At 36.2% G+C, this 20,188-nt stretch overlaps 1 protein-coding gene across 1 annotated transcript in view; it reads left to right on the top strand.

Annotated features, from left to right (window-relative positions):
- The window catches only part of DROSHA (drosha ribonuclease III), a 65,093-nt gene that overhangs the window by 28,325 nt on the left and 16,580 nt on the right, over positions 1-20,188 (top strand). Inside the window, exons 15-23 of the mRNA XM_015854467.2 lie at positions 1,576-1,675; positions 4,471-4,578; positions 8,347-8,454; positions 9,185-9,323; positions 9,922-9,982; positions 11,991-12,050; positions 13,954-14,053; positions 16,685-16,787; positions 19,141-19,211. Coding sequence (XP_015709953.1) covers positions 1,576-1,675; positions 4,471-4,578; positions 8,347-8,454; positions 9,185-9,323; positions 9,922-9,982; positions 11,991-12,050; positions 13,954-14,053; positions 16,685-16,787; positions 19,141-19,211 — 850 coding nt within the window. The remainder of the gene's footprint in view (positions 1-1,575; positions 1,676-4,470; positions 4,579-8,346; positions 8,455-9,184; positions 9,324-9,921; positions 9,983-11,990; positions 12,051-13,953; positions 14,054-16,684; positions 16,788-19,140; positions 19,212-20,188) is intronic.

Raw genomic sequence — 20,188 nt, 5'->3', positions numbered from 1 at the left:
GCCTCTTCTGCAAATATAGTTAAGACTGTCATTTTCCTCTTGATTTTCTTCTAGAGTTACCTAATGACATTGTATTTCACTTGCACTTCTGAGGCCTGGTTGCTCCCATGTGAATATATGACATGCGTTATTCTGCAACTCAGATAATTTAAATTTAATATCCTGAATACTTTTAATCACCAGCAAATCTTTACTTAAGTGTTTTTCCATCTATATGAAGAAAACGATACCACCTTACTCTGAAAGGATTCTAACTTAGTGATATAATAGATTTTGCTAAATTCTGCGCATTGTTGACATCTATGAATTAGCTTTGATATGTTGATAATGAGTAAAAAATGATATGTGAACTTAAACTTGCATGTTAACACCAGATAAGTCACAGGAGTGGGAAGAGCGAGTGCTTAGCTAAACAATATTTTCTTTTTAACTGTGGGTATGATTTCTAATTTCTTATTTATTTTTTTAACCTATAAAAAAATTAGATGAGAATGTGCAAACCATCTCTGTTTTGATGCTGAATTTCCTAGTGGAAAATACTAGAATACAACATAAATTCTTTTCCGAAGTCTTGTATTTTAACTTTTTGAATAGGAAAGGCCATGGAAATTTTAGGCTTTTTTTTTTTCCCTCACGAGAGCTGTCTGGGGAATCTGGATGTGCTTCCTTAATCAAAGTAACAAAGCTGTGTCATGATAAATCTCAGCCTTAACTCTGGTGTATGTGTGAAATTTATAATGCTCAGAAAAGAATTTCCTGTAGTATGTTTTTTATGACATTGTAATACAGAATTTTTGTTACTTTTTCATACTGTCATCTGTTCATTATTTCTCAAACGTAACTGCAATAAGACAGTTGGTTCTGCCCCTATTAGTAGTAAAACCTATGTTGTACATCCAAATGTCAAGCTCTCATTTTGAGGCAGAAATATCCTCATCTAGTTTGTGAAAATCAGTGTTAGGTTACTGGAGGGCTTCTACGGATGAGCTGTTAAATAAATATATGTGTAATTAGACACTCCTGAACAATGAATAGGCAATGGAGTTGGATAAAACTAGAAAACTTACATTTATAGTAGCCATAGAAAACTTGGCTTTCAGTTTCCACAGGAAATTAAACTTCACTTTCACAAAGTGCAGCTCACAGCTGGTGGATGTTTTTGTCGTGTGCTTCATTGGAATGTTTCAGCCAGTTACTTCTTGCAAAAGGTAACTGCTTTTCAGTGAGTGGTAGGGGGTGAAGAAGGGACCTTCATCTGCGTGAATTGTGGTGTCACACGGTAGGAAAGTCTTTTCAGTGGGCAGGGGTCATCCTGCAGTGAGGGTGGGTGGGTATCTGAGGCTGTCTTCTGCCCTGAGCTTTGCAGTTCGCCTCACACTGCACACTAATGCCTCTGCTTTTGTGATCACGTCACTGTAGCAACTGCAGAGGCACTGCCAGCTTTCTTGAGAAATGCTTTGAGATTTTTCTGGAGCAAAAAGATGCCTGTGTATTTTAGTTCAGAAGGCCAAATTATGATAGACTTCTACTGTACTGTACTGACTAACATATTTGTTTTCTTCTTTTGTCCTTCAGATATCAAAAACTGTGGAAGAGTTATGTGAAGCTGCGTCACCTGCTAGCTAACAGTCCCAAAGTCAAGCAAGCTGATAAACAGAAATTATCACAGAGAGAGGTACGCTGGGCCTTCCTGTATCTGATAATTGAGTACTGTAATTCAGGATGGAGTAAAGCTGTATGACTGCCCTTTTTATGGAAACAATAGAAATCCTTCACAAAAGGTTTTCTTTTCAGGCTGTTAATACAGATTTTATTTTTATCCTTGCTCGCTAGTGAATGGATTTTTTTTTCTCCTTTTTTCAACTCCCAGACTACTGCAAGTTTTAACCAATTACAGAAAATGATCCTTGTGGAACCATAACTTCTTTATAGCCCTTGCCTTTAGTGGTTTCAGGAATTAGCATAGAGAAGGACTTTTCATTTTAGAATGCTCTTTTAAGTGTCTCATAATTTTAAACATTTCTCTTTTGAGATTAAAAACTGCCATGGTTGTGCATAGTTTTAAGCCCTAATTTAATAGGCAGTCTTAGTGAATTCCTTAAGATCTTCAAGTGACTGAATGATTAAAAAAAAAAAAAAGGAAAAACAATTGGAATAACCTGATGGCTCTTATTTTCAGTAAAACTTAATGATAAGTGAGGTGTGTTTTGAGCTTTTGTCTTTTTCATTTTTCTCCTGAAAGCAATGAGGAATAAACAATTCTTAAGTGTATATGCTCAGCCAGTAGGGAATTAAAATTAGAATAATAGTCACCTAGATAGAGACTAAAGTAGTCTGTCCTAATGTATCCATCATTTGAGATTGTGGACTACAGCTTTGTATTTATCTGATGGTTTGTCTACCAGGCACTCCAAATTGAATGACTTACATAAAAAAATATGTAGGGGGGAGAAATGAACTTCTTTGGTATATGATGGAATTAACTGCTGTTGTGGTTTTATTTATTAAAAAGCTTGTTTATTTTAATTATCCTTAGTTTGGTAAAGCGGTGGCTGTGGAAGCTGTTTCATATATTTGACAGTATGCCTGTTTTTATTATTACTGCAAAGCATACTATACTGTTGCATGAGGAAGAGACTTAGCAAACGTTTTCTTCATATTGGTACTAAGTAAGTCCTTAGCTTCCTTCCCTGTAAATGTCAGGGAGAACAACAACTCAGGATTGAAACCTCAGCAGTAGCAAAATTTGTAAGGAGAAATTGTCTTGACCTGATTGAAGATGGAATTATCTTTGCTACAGCTTAACTCTCTTGGAAGAGCAAGTGGAAGGGAAGATCATTGTGTTATGGACGTCTTTTTATTAGGGGCTAATGGATGACTTGTATATAAAACTGTGGTGGATTTGTTGTATGGGGGTGATAGTTTAGCTTTGAAAAAGAAAATGCTCCTTCTGGTGTTATCCTTATCACTGACTATGTGGTGTTCTGGTCTCTGTTTGTAGACTATTCTCTAGGATGACTGATTTCTCAAGTAGTTGTCTGCAGTCAGAGAGATGTGCGGGACTAAAGCAGGAGCTTCATGTGATGATAAATAATACATTTTGCCAACTGGGTGTTAAAAAACATAAGAGCAGTAGCAGGAGCTGTAGGTCTGCACCTAAGCTATACCACTGCTTTTAAAGAAAGCCACATATTATGGATAATGCTGGAGTGCTTCTGAGTCTGTCAGCCTGAAAGTGTAGCAAGTAATGCAGCACCTGTTGGCAAACACCCAATGGCAAAGGCTTGAAAGGCAAGTTTTAGGTAATGCTCAAGGGGCTGCAGTGCTGTAAGCAGTTGTCTTCCCTCTGCCTTCATCACCGTATGTGATTGCAAGATGTTGTTTGTGATAAGGTGGTGCCTAGAGGCTTCTTCTATTGCTTACAGTAGAAGCAGCCTCCTATTCTGACATCTCGGTACTGTCTAGAAATATCTTTGATGAAACTGTCTGGATAGATGTGCCTCTTGGAACCATTCTGCAAGGCAGAAGGCAGAGCTTGTTCTTGTCCAGAGATGCTCATGGGCTTCAGAGTGGGAACTGAGAATAGATGGCTTTGTGCAGGTGCTCTGTAGCGAAAAGGAGGAGGGGGAGGATGGATTGCAGCTTTGAGAAATTTTGTATAATAAGGAGGAAAGAAGACGTTACTTAAGTGCACACTGTGTGAAGAGCTTCCATACTCCAGAGACTTGCTAGTATTAGAATGAGAAGTTCCTGATCTGGAGGTGATTTATTTCAGCTATTTTTCTTTCACCCATTTTTACAAGAAATATTTCTTAAAAATGGTTCAGTCAAAGAAGCCAAGCATCCATTTCATGGTTTATACAGACAGAACCACTGCTGACACAACAGTGAACAAACTGCGGTCAAGGCAAAACAGATTTTTTAAAAAATTAATTCTTTCATTGTAGTAGTATTGGTAGATTTTGTTGTAATAGGCTGCAGGATTAGTGAATGCTGACCAGTTTCCCAAACCAGTGTTACTGACAACAGTAAATGGAAACCGTTCTGTGGTAGCAAGCATCCTTTAACAAGATGTGTCTTTTATTCAATTTATTGATTACCTTATTCCTTTTGAATGCTTCTAACTAGAAATATATATGGGCACAGACTTGAATTAAGAGATTGTTTTCATTATGAGGATCTTAACTTACTTGTGTATGCATCATTTTGAATGTACAAGTAGAACTGGTTTGTTTTGTTATCTACAAGAAAAACTGTAGTCCCTTTCTTTCTCATGCTATCAAAATCCTCCATCTGTGCTATTCTCAGGCACATCCTTCACAGTCTGTGGCTGATGATTACAAGGTCTGGACTAGTTTTAGAAACTGCTTGCCAAAAATGAACTTCAAATATTGTGAATGTATATGCGTTCTTTAATGTTGCTTTACTGTAGAAAGTTCTTTGAAAGAGCTCCATTTTCTTCCTGTCTAGGAAGCACTGCAGAAAATCCGGCAGAAGAACACGATGAGACGTGAAGTAACTGTCGAGTTGAGTAGCCAGGGATTCTGGAAAACAGGGATACGCTCTGATGTCTGCCAGGTGACTGGATTGTAGAGATGTCTGATGTGTTGTTTTTCTTGATAGCTGCCACTTACTTTGTGTAAGAGTTTGTTATGTTTCTGTGCTGAAGAACCAACCACTGGAAGTTAATACCTTTGCCTCAGCGTGGTCTGTTGCTTTAGGGAACTATTTTAGTCTCCTTGCCTTTATAAAAAACTATTTTATAGGTTTAATTTTCTAACAGAGGCTTGCTTCTCAAGAGTGATGTGAAGCAGAAAGTGGTGTAGGGGGTTGCAAGAGCGGCCAGTTTGAGGCTTGGAGGTCTGAAATGCAGCAGCCTTGACTTATATCAGCCATGTATTAGTTCTAGCGTCAAACATCAAGAGTTTCTGTGTCCATCAGTTGGGTTGGTAGTATATGCTTTTAGTTTAAGATATTTTTCTATTTAAGTATTTCTTATTTATTTTTCTCACTGAGGCATGAGGCAAAAGAAAAAAAGAAACAAACATTATAAAAGGATAACCCTCGGTAGGAAGATGTAGTTTAGATAAGTTAACATTTTATATATGTGACATTTTCAAGGTACAGATCTCTGCTGGATCCTGCTACAAAGCAGATGACAGCTACCAACTTTGTGGTTACAAAGTTTAATACATGCATTTTTTTCTCTAATACTGTACTAGAAAAACTCAAATAGGTGCAACAGCCAAATAAATATACTAGTGGTATAATTAGGTCATTTTTTCTGTTTGGAAGGTGTTGATTAAGAATTAAAGGCTGAAAATTTAATCAATATTAACTTAGCTTTGATTTAGTAAAGGTATAATTAGAAATCATGTTGATGTATTGAAACCCTTCTAAGACTGGAGGAGGAATTTGTATAAGAGAGAAAAACTAATAGCTAAAATAGCTTTTTTTTTTTTTTTTTTTTTTCCTGTCTGGAATGTTTGCTTTGATTGTACTATTGCTTCTGAAGCCAGAGAATAAATAGGAGCAGAGAAAGTTACAGCCTTTTTATTTTTTTTCGTAGTAAGGAGTGTCTGTTTTTATAGGTTAAGGAAACAATATAAAGTTCTAATTTAGGAGAGAACTGAAATAGTTGTTTCTTATTCATATCATCTTAAATTTAATCTTTTAATGTATCATTGGATGTTCTTGTTTTCATTTTGCTGTTGAAGGACAACAAATCAGAAAAGGATGATGGGAATGAAGCTATTCTGTGTTTCTGAGTGCATCTGCAACCAGAATATCTAAATCAGGCAGTCCTACTAGGAAAGTCCTTTGATTTTATTTATTGGAGAGGTCAAGAGTAGGTAAAAAGAATATCTTTAAAAATGAAAGTCTGCTATTGTTGCTGCATGCTTTTTGCTGTATTAAAGAAGACTAAAACTAAATACATGTAAATCAACTCTGTGAGCAGAGTGAATGTGCAGTGAGTTAAAAACCGCTCATTTTCCTTACCTTTTTAAAGCACTGTAGATAGAAGATTAAAGCTATTAGAATGACTTAAAAGTTTTGAAGTTGCTCCAAGTTCTACATAGCTGTAACACTGGTCTTTATGATTTTCAAAATGAACTGCTTGGGGACAGGAAGAAAGGTGAGCATAATGGTTTAAAAATGTGCAGTGGCAATCTTCTTCCAGGCTTGTTTAAAATACAGCAGTAGGTGAAGTGCGCAGTTCTTGGTCAGTGCTGAGATGGGACCTTGGTGCAGACTGGGTCCCACCAAAAAGACAACCACTCCTCATTGCCTGTGTTGCTGCTGACATGCCCTCAACAGGCTGAGATAAGTATTCAGGATGAGGAGAAACATGATGCATTTCAGACTGTGTCAGTTTGCCGAACTTCTTGGTAACTTAAGGTCAGAAGAATCTGTCCATAGTCTGGCAGCTTTGCCTCCTGGCAGCCTTGGGGAGGATGTCACTGCTAACTAGCTGGTTCATCTGGTAGTGACTGCTGCTTGCCATGGCAACTGCGGCAGGAAAAAAAATATGCAGCACAGTTAGAATCGTGTGCATAATAATTACTAGTATGTTTATAACCATATTCAAGTATAAAGGTTATGGGATAACTTCTGTTCCCATACTGTTTCAGGGGAAATTTTTTTGTAATGACTAGCTATTCTTTTAGACTAATGCAACTTTAAAAGCCTCCTTTTTATTTTCTTATAGAGATAAATAAAACATCTGAAACATCAAATAGCTATAATCTAACATGACACATGTTAATTGAATCAATCAGGTATTTAGTGCTGTGAAAGCAGCACTTTGTCAATATAACTGCAAGAATCAAATCAAAGACCTCCTGTGTGCCTCCCTGAGAGATATCTATTCCTTGTTCACTTCACCACAACTGATATAGTCAAAACTTCATATTCCAGTTCTCAAACTTTGGGCCACATGTACTGGTTATTAAGTGTGAGGAAAATCAAGTCTTGCTTGAGGGACTTTACTGTCTGGCAGTCTGTGCAGTGAAACATATGGGCAGGGAAGCAATCTTTTTACTGTAAATAATTATTTCCATGAAGGAAAACATAGGAAGCACTTCTGAAGAGTTTATGTGGAGATGAGAAGAGTATTTCCCTAGCTTGTACATCACCATAAGAGGCTCTAAATGAGTAACAGGAAAAATGTTCCAGATTAACTTATTCATTTTGTTTGCAGTGGTTTTGTTTTTTTCTGCCATTTAGAGATCCAGAGAGCTGCTTTCTTACTGTTAACCAATTATGTCACATTGCTACCTTTAAGCTATGTATTCATTTCTAAAGAACTGATCTTCTTTTACTGAAGTGGAAACCTTTGTCAACAGCTATTCTTCTCAATATTGCAACTTAACAAGATTTTTTTTTTTTCTGCTGTCCCTTCTTTAATGACACGCAGAAATCCTTAGCATCACTCATTCTATAAAATACACATCACCTTCTTTGCATTTTTAGTTTTTTTTTCAGCTCTCCTCACATAGTATGTATATAATCTGTAATCAGATACATTTTTTTTTTCTGAAATTGATATAGATAGCCCTTGGATTTATATTGCCTTAAAACACACTTATTTTGAATATGTCCATGTAATGCCACTAATAGATACGAACTGAAATTTGACATCAGTGCAAAAAAAACTGGTCACATTCATAAAGTTCTTGTAGTGCTCTCACTTTTCACTTCTATACAAGACTTTTGATGTCTGTAGTTATTATGCTTGCTATACTGCTGTATTGGTAAACTGGTACTACTTACTTAAATCCAAATTCATACACAAATAGTAATATTAAATACAAATACAGCTTTAAAACATTGAAAGAGGGAGGGACTTTGGTTGTTGCTACATGAGCTTCATTTTAATTTATATTTTCCTCCAACAGAAAAGAGTATCTGTGTCCTAGATGATTATACAGCAACTGTTCCTATATTTTTACCACATTATCCCAGAAACTGCCAGATTGTGAAATTTCAAAAAGGCCTTAATTCTTCCTAAAAATATAAAAGCATCTAGCATCATATTCAGTCACAGCTTATTGAAAATGGACCTTTCTGGTGGCCAGACATGGTCTAAACTCATTCAGAATGCTTCAGTAGAAGGCTATTATTATAAATCTATTATTCTATTTATATTGATATAAGCGTATATCTCCACTGTTACTATGTAGATGGGCAAATCTGTGATGATGGGGAAACTCCAATTCTCTCGTTTTGTCATTTAAGCCAAAATCAGTGGGTGAGTGACAAATGGAATGTGTTTCTGTTTATAGTTTACTCAACAGTGTCTTCTGTACACTGAAGTTGAAAGCTTCTTTTTATGGTTTGTTTTAGCACGCAATGATGCTTCCTGTCCTCACCCACCATATTCGCTACCATCAGTGTCTGATGCATTTGGACAAGTTGATAGGCTACACTTTTCGAGATAGGTGCTTGCTGCAGGTAAGATGTGCAAAAAGTAAATTACTTGCTGTTTTGTCTTCCTAAAATTATTTTGTCTGTAATCCCATCTTCTACATAAAGTCACAGAAATGAGCTTGAAAATAGTCAATCATTTGCACTGCAGATCTTTCAAAGTATTAGTTATCCCAACAGATCTTTTGAATAAATTAGAGGCATGAAGAGTGCATATAGGCATACACCTGCCTTTGCTCAGTGGTAGACCTGAATTTGAGTGAATGTTAGAATGATCCATCTGGATGCCTACCTGTGCAACCTGCTGTAGTGAACCTTCTTTAGCAGGGCTGTTGGACTCAATGGTCTCTAGAGATCCTTTCTAACTCCTGCAGTTTTGTAATATATTTTTAAATAATCAAACTCAGTTGTATTTAAAGCAAGTCAGCAAAGCTGGTAAGCAAAAAAGTTAGGGCAAATTGACAGTTCGTGCTTTCTTCTTCAAAGCTAATTTATTTCTTTTTAAAAGGAAAAAAAAAAAAAAAACCTTACAGAAAGTTAATTAGGTAAAGTGATGATTGAGCGTGTCACTTCTTTGTGACATTTGAAATCATACATCCTACATTTAGATTGCTGGAACCAAGCTAGTAATTTATGACTTCACTTTGTAGCCTTTCTTCAGACTTGAAAATAACAATTATTAGGCACCAATCTAATATGTTTTTTCTTGCATTTGCAAAAATATGCCTAAGACTTTTTTTTGTGTGTTACATTATAGCTTGCTATGACTCATCCAAGCCATCACTTAAACTTTGGAATGAATCCAGACCATGCCAGAAATTCCTTATCCAACTGTGGGATTCGACAACCGAAGTATGGAGACAGAAAAGTTCACCATATGCACATGAGAAAAAAAGGTATGGATTACACCACTACCATCTCTTGCTTCACTCTTAATCATTAAAAAAAAATCTATTATTGTTTCACTGGCTGTTGCTTTTCAGAGATCACTTTAGCGAAGTATTTCAGTGGTTCTGCATAGAAACCAGTGAAACCTTTCTAAATGACTGCATTTTGGATTTTAGTCAATAAATGGGTTTTCTTAGTTTGCTATTCAATACGGTAAGCATTCTGGAGATCATTTCAATAGAAATATTTTCCTAATTTGAGAATACGTGGTCTGTACTGCAGAGTACACCTTAAAAGTACATTCAGATGTAGTGAAGTTAATTGTTTATTGTTTATGTAATGTTTGGTATGTCCTTCCTTGCTGGCTTTCTCTCTGAGAATCTGATGTTGAAGACAAACATACCAAAGCATCTTGTAGTAGGTCTGTGGTTAGTTAGGCAGAGTGCATCTGTAGATATGGTACTCACTGTAAAGTAAACTCTGTAAATAGCAGGAAGATCTTGTGTTATAGGTATTACAGAGCAGCATTTTGAGTAATTACTTTCTAACTCTATTTAAATTGAATCAGTGGTGGTTTGTTTAATAGAATGTTGTTTGTATTTCTAGGGATAAACACCCTGATAAATATTATGTCCCGTTTGGGACAGGATGATCCAGCTCCTTCCAGGTAACAATAATAATTGATTTTGGATTTGCAGAGGATATTAGTTATGTTCTGTGTTTGCAAGGAGAGGAACTGTTTCAAAAGGAGGTGTTTAGTAAAATCTATTAACTTATAATAATAAGAGCTCTGGAAAATAATTGAAGTGGGAAGTCATTTTGAATTAACTCTCTGGGGATATGCTGAAGTTTGTGAAGCAGTGTTATAGTAAATGTTCAGTGATACCTGCAGAGACCTCCTGAGGAAGGTTTTAACAGCTAATTCTACAATTTATCCATGACATGAGGAAAACTAAAATGCTATCTTTTGCTTTCTGCAGAATGAAAAATAAGATTTGTTGTTATTGTTATCATTGCTGTAAATTGGATTCTTCATCACCTTTCCTCATAGCAGTACTTTCCTGGCATGGCACCTTGTTAACATGAGTGTGATGTCCAATGTGGGCTTCTCTACTGTCTTGTTCCAAATTAAAGACATGCTTAAACAGATAACGACAAAAAGCTGAATCATTGGCATTATTTAATAGTGTTCAAACAACCACTAAGAATTCTGTGCAAATAAATAGCCCCAGACACCATACGTAGCCAAACTGAATAAACAAGGCTGACAGGGATAATGCAAGAAGTAATTGTTCACACATTTAGATTTCACGTACTTGAAGATAGAGGGTAGATTGGTTAACTAATGTTATAACTTGATCTTTAAATAGTCATCGTTATAGAGGAAGCTGGGGAGTGGGAGAAGTTGAATTCTGAATAAATGATTGCTGTAGTTTTCTCCAAGTGCTGTTTCAGCTAGACTGTGCCTTTTTCTTTGGAAGTCAATCTCAAGCTTATTTCATCTCTTTTAGAGCAAAGTAAGATAAGGCTAAATTGCACTGATTCTCATGAAATAATACACAAATATGAAACGCTGCATCAGAAAGATGTGTTCTCTGTTGTGGTGCGATGTGGTGGACTTGCTGTATTCATCACGCTTTGTTTTTAACAGCATAGATACTTGAATTCTTTCAGCCCATAACAAAGGCTTGCTATTTCAGAAAGCACATAAACTATGTAATTGTTGAGGGGATGCAAATTATTGTAAAAGATGTCAAACACTTGAGAAATATTAAATTAAAATTAAAAAAAAAAAAAAAAAGAAATCCTATGACTGTGGCCTTGATTCTGTTACAGTCACGAGTGTAGTCAATATGATACTGCTTGCATGCCTCAAGATGAAGAGCAGAAATTTAAAGGCAAATTTATATATATATCTGAAAGCAAAGTTGAGTTCTTTTTCAGTTGTGGTGTCCTGTTTGTCCTTAGTTTTATAAGCAAGTGAAACTTGTGCAAAACAAAGGAAAAACATAGGCAGACATAAAAGAAAGGAAAAACACAGGAAATATAAAGTTCTACTAGCTTTATAGCATCTATGAATGCATCTTCTTGTACAGTAGTTTTTCCTTTTGACTTTAAAGGAAATTACAGAAGGCAGGACAGTGTGCATGTCTGTGTGGTATTTTAAAGTGCTGTGAAAAATGAAAGCACTTACTCCCTTGTAGCTTGTCCATACCAACAGATCTGCTGCAGAATCGTCACACCCTGCAGGTGTTGATGTTAATTACATCTACTTCCCTAGTTGCACATAGAAAACTGAAGGTGGTCATTTGTTTCAATTGTCTGATGTCCTTTGCTGGACAAAGCAGCTCAATTTCAGTAGGGTACGGCACAGTGACAATCAACAATACTGTTTCCTCTCTCTGTTTGTTAAACTCTGACAATATCTCAGAATAGAATGTAGGAAAACTTCAAAGACAATGGAGTCACTCATCAGGTTGAAGATTCATGTGGTTTTTTCTGCTTTGGAAATGATTGTGCTTCAGAAAGTGTGGTGGAAGGCAAAAGGCTGCACGAAGGGTTATTCATGTCTGACCAGCAAGAAACTCAAATTTCTTCTAGTTATACTGTGTAAATAACCAGCATATGATATTTAACTGATAGTAAAAATACCTAAAAAATACTTTTTTTTTCAGGATTAACCACAATGAGCGTTTAGAATTTCTGGGAGATGCTGTGGTGGAGTTCTTAACAAGGTAAACGGAGAATTCTTCAATAGCCCTCATTTTTGTATGTTTTATTCTCATACCATTTGGCTTTTTCGACTTTGTAGTGCATGCTTCACTACTGTGCATGTTGGCACTCCCCTGATGTTCTGTCTGCACATCTACAAACTCATCTTGAAAATGCTTTCAGTGCTGCCGAAAAAGAACTGGTTTCATGGAGTGTGCTTTAAAGTTTGTTGGAGTTATTAGAAATTAGTATTTCAGATACAGACAAGTTGAACTTCACAATTCCTTAGTGAAATGATTTTTATTTTAGTGTGCTGTTTTGTTCCCCTGCATTTTGTTTCTCCAGCAGCCAGTGAAGAACATTCACTGATAATACTGAATGTTTGCAGTTCTGAAAATCTAACTATTAGGAGTATATTGAGGACAAATCTAAATTACTTAGAAGTAATAGCAAAAAATCATGGTTCATCAAAATTGCTTCACTTTGGGTCCATTCCAAGTACTCAGAAATTAGTGAATAATACAGAGATAATATAAAAGTTGCCTCCACTGTTTTTTTTCTAGTGCAAGCAATCTGCACAAAATAAAGATTATTATCCATTTTGACTGCTTTGTTTTACCATTGTTAATGAGGGAATAGTCTTGTTTGCATAAAGAAAAGCTTTACAGTAACTTTGTGATAAAAATAACCAAATTGCTCGTATCTCCATTCACTATTAGACTCCACTAACCACTAGCTACTCAGTATTAAAAGCTTCTACTCTCTAAAGATCTCTGCTGCCCTTAAAACCCATGGCTTTTTCTCTCACGGAAAAGTACAGGCTGATAAGATAGAAGACTTACTGAATAAATTGTCTTACATTTTTCATTGCTGTTTTTCATCAACCATCACTTGACTTTGAGCTAACTTTTGTCTAAATTAAGAAAAAACTGTGCTACATTTCTATTCAATAAAGCATGTAAGCACTATTTAAATCTGAAGCATTATTCCCCAGCACAACGTCAGGATTCTGCTTTTTTAAGTTATGATCCTGGATAAGATTGCCTCTGAGTTCCACAGTACTTTTTGTTCTTAAATCTTGTACCCATTTGCAGATTCTTCCCATTCTTGTGGTTTAATAAGACATTAGTAGGGGAACACTAATTATTATGATGTCATCCAGTTGTGGGATGCTGAAAACACTTCAACTTTTCTGACATGTGCTAGATAGCCATACAGTGAGAGTCAGAATCAGTTATTCTTTACTCAGGTCTTGTTTGGATCACTGAATTTCTGTTTTGTTTTTGTTTTATGAAGTATCTTACTTTTATGGTGATAAATGTTGTTAAAGGCAATTGAAAGCCTGTGATTTTTCACTCATTTTTCTGTTTATGATGTTAATGACTTTACACATACGGTAAATATAGTCTGTTGATTTCTGTTCTTTAGTTGATTTCTTTCTTTAGCATCTGTTCAATGTTGTTGTTTTTAAGCAACCTGTTTTTGCTGCATTTAAGAGCAGTTATTCGCTAAACTACTTCAAGAAATTGTGAAAAACTATATTTCGAGTATCATCAGTAGAACACTGTAGTGTACCTGTGCCATGGTCTTCCACCTGCATTGTACCCATCTTTTTGCTCCTCAGCATCCTCTGTCTGTCAGCCTTGCTGGACCCATTGCTCCTACACACCTTCAGATGATGATGTTGCTTGTCAGTGCAAGGGTTTGGAAATTATATTCTGTCTGGTAAAGAATCAGGACTCTTCCTTCCCTACTCTCTATGCTACTTAGTCAATATTATTGAGAAATGTTTTAATATTTGATTTTCTTTACCTTCAAGTGGTGTTGCTATGTAGGAACTGATGGGAAAGCAGTTTTCTGTAAAGACATAAATGGATCATCTTTCACCTAGTGCTGCCAGCATCTGATTTGATTTTGTTTTGCCAGTGTCCACTTGTACTACCTGTTTCCCACGCTAGAGGAAGGAGGATTAGCTACGTACCGCACTGCCATTGTTCAGAACCAACATCTGGCCATGCTGGCTAAGGTATGCTCCTGTAATTCATGTCTGTATTTGAAACCCTTATACAAGATTATTTGTGTTTGAATTGCTTATTGGAGGATCCATCTTCTTCAAGCATTGGTCTTTGCAAATTTTTGTGCACAAGGTTTGGGATACAGGAGCTTTATTCAATGTAGAAAAACTATTAAAGTAGGACTTAGAATTTCCTACAAAGCACGTTTTTAGGAGGAGTAATTGAGTAATTTTCTCTAGCAGAATAGGTTTTTAGGATGCTTAGCTGAAGCTATCTTTGTGTTTAACTACTTCAGCACAAATAGTAAAACTGATACCAGAAAGATAGTGGAGGTGGAAGGGAAACCCTAAGAAACTGGCTGACTATAAAGGAACTGCCTGATAGAACATGACAGTAGGCAGTAGTGAAAGTGTGGGGATTGAGGGGAGGGCATCATTTTGTCCACTCCACAACTTAGGCCTTTAACTTCAAATTTACTGTGAAGTTTGAGAAAGTGATATGTTAGGAAGTGTTTTAGTAAAAACAGAAGAAAATCACAAGAGAAACTGAGTAGCCTCTGAATTTCATTTCATTCTGTTAATGATGGGAGCTTTTCTTTACATTTCTGCATGATATTGGTGTGTGGAAATTTGGCATATGAAGCTGGATAGGTCTATGTTCACAGACTGGTAGCATTTTTATGAAGGCTAGACTGTGGCTTACTGGTATAGTGTATTATGCCATGCATGTGTGCACACATCCTCCCCACCACTCCGTTGTGTATTGCAGATGGTTTTCAAGTCTCTTTTAATCTTGTCTGTTCATACTCACATAATAATTTAAACAAGCTTATACAGTCTTGAGATTTTGGCAAAAACTGCATGATTTCTATCATGCCTTTTTGCTGAATCCTCGGGAGAAATGCAAAGTAGGGAATGAACACAATCATTTTCCTCCAAAGCTTTCTTTAATGATTTAGATAGACATGAATTGATTGAAAAACAGTTGAATTGGGGTTTTGTTTTTAAAAATGGTATTAAACTGTCTGACAGTTGAATTTATTTTTTAAAACCAACATCGAGCAAGTTCAGATATTTTTCAAGCTCTGCTCACAATATTTGTCATTCTAAATGGTCTATCTCTGAAAATTTATTGTGACATTTTTTTAAACTCTATTTGTATTAGATACAGCTGGAAGTATTTGAAAAATCTCTACGTTCCTTTTTCTGTTCTTGTATATTTTATGTGACCTTCTTGATTTCTTGCCCTTAAACCCAAGCAGTATCATGTTGTGTTCTGTTTACTTCCTCAATAACATTCTCAGCTCCTTAAGTTCTCATAAGTGTATGTGGTGCTGTTTTAATTGAAGGTCAGAGGATAAATTTTTGTAGCTTCTAAGGGAAGTTGTAGCAGAAATGTTCAAAACTATCTGAGCTTTATATCTTAACCAGAAATAAGAGGTAAAACATGCAAGGTGTGCTGAGTGCAAGCTCCAAAAATGGAGCTAAAAAGAGTTAACACAAACAAATCGAAATAGTTTTTGAGAAGTTGAAATTCATTATAAAGAAATTAATATCGTACTTTGGTGCTGATTGTAACAAGTGCTTCTCGCACTGTGTATAGTGGTAAGTGGTTGTTCCTTCTGTTCAGGAGCAGTGAAAAGGCACTTGCTCGCTGGAAGACTTCTTTTTCTCAAATTGAAATGTGTCTAAACCGCATATCCCAAAACGTTAGCTTCTTCACTTTTACTTCTTAAATATGCTCTGGAAAGATGAAGTTGAAAGTTAATGAGAAATCAGTCAGTAGCAACTTGGCACCCATTTGGGAAGAACCTATTCTCATACAAATTTTGCAAGATACGCGATTCTCTTCCTTAAAAATCTTAATAATGGGCTTGTGTCAAAAAGATGAATACAAAAAGAGAAGCTAGTAGCTCTTGCCTGCATTTCTATAGCAGAATTATCATATATTATATGAGGTATCTTACTTGCTACCTAAGATTCTGACTGGCAAGCAGAATTATGGCTTAGGAAACATGAATGTTAATCATGCTCAGTTGAAAGGAAAAAGAAAGCTAGGTGGCACTGTGGATTAAAATATCATTTTTTTTACCTTTCAGTGCCCAGAGGCTTTAGGTATTTCCACCTGTTGAAACTCATAAAGGAATAAGTCAGATGTTTACTGGGTCGTATCTACCAGAGTTCCCATTCCTCCCTCTCCTGCCCCATCCTCTTCCTGGAGAGCATAAAGTTCCCTTCCCATGAACACCCCGTTGGCATTTCTGAAGGCAAAGTCTGCATAACTAATAGCAAGAAACATGGCACATTTTAGTATCCACTATCAGACAATGTTTATCTCACTTCCAGCCCTCCTTCTGAACTCCTTCCTAAATGTAACTGCTGACACGTTTTGCTCTGAACTCCCTTGAAATTTTGGTTGAGTAGTTCCTGGCTTTCTCACGGTATTGCACTGTTAGCCTCTTAAAAACAAAGTGTTCTAATTTTACCCTTAAAGTCTATGTCTGAGCTAAAACTATGGAGAACAGCTTTAATGTTCCCTCAAATTCAGTTGCTATGTAAGAGTACTGTAATTGAGGTTTAGTGACTAGAACTTGCACTCTTGGAAACTTATAACTGTGTCTATTGTCTTTACATATTCTGCAGAAGCTGGAACTAGATCGATTTATGCTTTATGCTCATGGTCCAGACCTCTGCAGGGAATCGGATCTCCGCCATGCTATGGCCAACTGCTTTGAAGCCCTAATAGGTAAAACACATGTTTCTATGTATGCAGTCAGCTATGTTTTGATGTGTCTGCATAGCATGTAGGTCTGTCCTGAGTAGCGCTTATAAGGGTAGGTGATAGTAAAGCTTAAATTTGTTGTCTCTTCATATTTCTTGTACATATACCATGTATGTAACAGTATGAATGTGAAGTATTATAAAGGAGAATCTCATCTTCAATGCTTCCCACATACAGAATATGCACTCATTTCATGATGTTACACTGTAGCATTTGCACCTGCTGGACTCTACCGCTCATGCGCCACTATGGACTGGCATGTGGAGTTTTGTGGGAAGAAGCAGTTTGTTTACTGTGGCCTGTCAGGATGGAAACTCACTGCTTCCCTTAGTATTTGCACAGATCTGCAGACAGGGAGTCCTTCTTCAGACCTGAGTTTTAATCTGTGGGTTGCTTTCAGAATACAGCAGTCCTCCATTTCCTCTGTGCCCTGATAACCTATGGGTTAAGCATGACTTTTGTCCAATAATTTTTTTTGTTTTTGTCTTTCCATTTTTCATTTTTCTTACAGATAAAAAAGCATGGCAGTACATCATTAAGTTACTAAATCCAGCTAGCTGAGGATGAAGGAGAATTGGGTCAAATTTGTGGCTGGTCAGTAGGATGCTGATCAGTGACTGTCTGTGATAAGTTTATATGGGAGAAGTCAGGAGTGCCTGACCACAGTTACTGAAATCAACAAAGGGAGAAATCTGCTCCATTATGTCCACATAAGTTCTATTTTAAGTAGCTTATTTTTATAAATCTGTTTGATTATATAAAACAACTCAAACTTGACTTATTTTCATATTCGTACAGATGTACTATATGTGATACAGACTATGGTAAAGGCTTAACTCTGTTCTAGGTCTTTACATTCTATCCAGGCTCCCAAAGCTTTTTGTTCTGCTTTGAAAAAAGATCACAGCAGGCTTAGATGGCAAGTTTTGTGTGTTCTGCCTTGGGCCAAATTGTATTTCATCTTATCAAGAAATGAGAGTTGTCGTTTTAACTCTATTTTGCTTTCTGTGGGTGCTTTGATCTTTAATTTAAAAATAAAAAATGGAAAAAAAAAATAAACAACACAATTTAAAAAATAAAAAACAGAAAAGGAGCTCTAGATATGTATCTTTGGTTTCATTTATAACCTTCAGCTTGTTTGGAAAATGGGAAAGAGGACTATTGGACAAGCACTGAGATTCTGTGAGAATTCTGTGAGAGGACAGGCTTGATGTTTTACATTCAATACAAAACTGTTGATGGAGTTGCTTGAGCAGTAAGGTTTTGTCAAGGCCATAGCAAAAATCTGGCAGCTTGCAAAAGGGTTGTAAAAATGGATGTGGGGCTTGAAGAGCCTACTTGAGAAACCTTCTAGAAGTCTGATAGTTCTTCCTTGTGATGAAAATTATAAGTAGACTGTCTAAGGCGTGCTTGAAATTCAGTGCTTTCATGACATGCCTTGAGTAAGACACTCATAAACTCCCAAGCCGTTCTCTGAAGAGTATAAAGTGGTTGACCCACTGAGAACATTAATGCAGTGTTCTCACTTTGTGGGAACAGTGACTCCATTGCTGTGCATTCTACATGTGGCTGTGTATTTCCTTTTCTTCTAAGCAGATATGCATACAAGGACTGGCTAGAGGTATTCCAAAGCACTTCTATAACAAATAATTGGAGGGCCACATGTTGTTACCAAATTTTAAAAGTTCCTATGCAGATACAAATTGCATATAATACATCCAGAAAGCATAATTTGCTAGCACAAGTCACACAGATTGTTATAAACATGCAGGTGGAGGGATAGGGAGGACTGAATATGCAGTTAATATATATATATCTGCAAGTAATCTCTAGGAATTGAGAGAGATGCTGTTTCCATTTCACATAGTGTATTGTGATACTGGGGAGGCACTAAAGTTTGCAATAGTCCTGACATGTTTATATGCAGAATATAATGTTGAAAGTGCAAAGAAAATGAAAACTATTTGCTGTATATTGAAATGTATTTAATGCCTGTCACTGTCTACACATATGGTATAGACAGCTTGAAAAGTGTGAACTACTTCTAGGAATAGATTCTGGCCTAATTTGCTTAAATTTTGCTTTTTGGATATATCATTTTCTATCAAAGACTTAACTGTGTCATCTTTTTCTGTGCATTTTACAGTCATTGATTTATGCTGGTGTCTAATTTGTTTCAGATTTCTCAAAAAATTGGATATTCTGTTTTGATTATTACCACAGCATGCTGTTACAAAATAACCAGTAAACCAGTGGTTAGTAAATCCTAGGAACTAAATGTGTTATTGGACTTTAACATATTGGTCTCCTCATATAGGAGCAGTTTATCTGGAGGGTAGTCTTGAAGAAGCCAAACAATTATTTGGACGTTTGCTCTTTAATGACAAGGTATTTATATATATTTTATGACTCGTCTTTCATTTAAAAAAAATACTTTATGTGAGAATCACAAATGGAGAAGAAAACACCTGGGACTTAATTCCTAGAAATTGAATTTAATATAGCATATTTATGACAGCAAGTTGGATTGGTTCAGGCACAGAATTCATGATGTTCCCTCAGCGGTGCTGTGTGTTGGTTGGCTTAAGGAGAGAAGGATGTGTGGTGTGGGAAACCTGCAGGCTTCTGTGCAGTGCTGGTCTGACAAGTGGTTGGTGCTGTGGTTCCATTTGGACAGCATACTTTGCAGAAAGGATGTACATGTTGAATAATTGTTCCTGTTTCAGAAGTTAAGGAAATCATACAATCCCCAATAGTTTTAGGTATATCTTTGAAAAAAAGTATTCTGGAATAGGGTAAATACCCCGTTAGTCAAATCCTTTCTTGCGTGTTTTGTCTTCAGTCACTGTTAGTTGGAATTTTTCCCGTATAATGACTAAGGGAAATAACCAGTACATTTTGCTGAGACAATACACATGGCAGTGGTTAGGGGATTAATTACACCGTCTATTCCATCTTGAAAGTCTATGAAATAACAAACTGTAGTTGAAATTTTGAAACCTGCTGTCAGTCAGTGTTTACAAACACCTAGCAGCAAATAATGAAGGAAACCTGTATGAAAGACAGAAGCAACAAGGGGTTTGTCTTCTTTAATTCCCACTTCAGGTTAAATCAAGCTTGCTACTGAAGAATGCAAATAAAGTTAAACCTTAGGCCTGAAAAAATTATTTCTTTTATTATTATTATTATTATTATTTCCTTTAACCACATTCTATTTGGTTCAAGGATTCTTCCACCTCTTTGACACAAGCTAATTGGGAGAACTACAGGCAGTTTGAACAGCAAATACATGATTTTAAAAATTAGTTTGCCAGCACTATTGAATTTGCAATAAGCAGTGTCAGCATCTGAAATAGTTCAGTATT

The sequence above is a fragment of the Coturnix japonica genome, chromosome 2 (assembly GCF_001577835.2).
Source record: "Coturnix japonica isolate 7356 chromosome 2, Coturnix japonica 2.1, whole genome shotgun sequence".
NCBI classification, from domain to species: domain Eukaryota; kingdom Metazoa; phylum Chordata; class Aves; order Galliformes; family Phasianidae; genus Coturnix; species Coturnix japonica.
The sequence above is the reverse complement of the archived record's forward strand: the minus strand, read 5'-3'. Positions and strand labels throughout refer to the sequence as shown.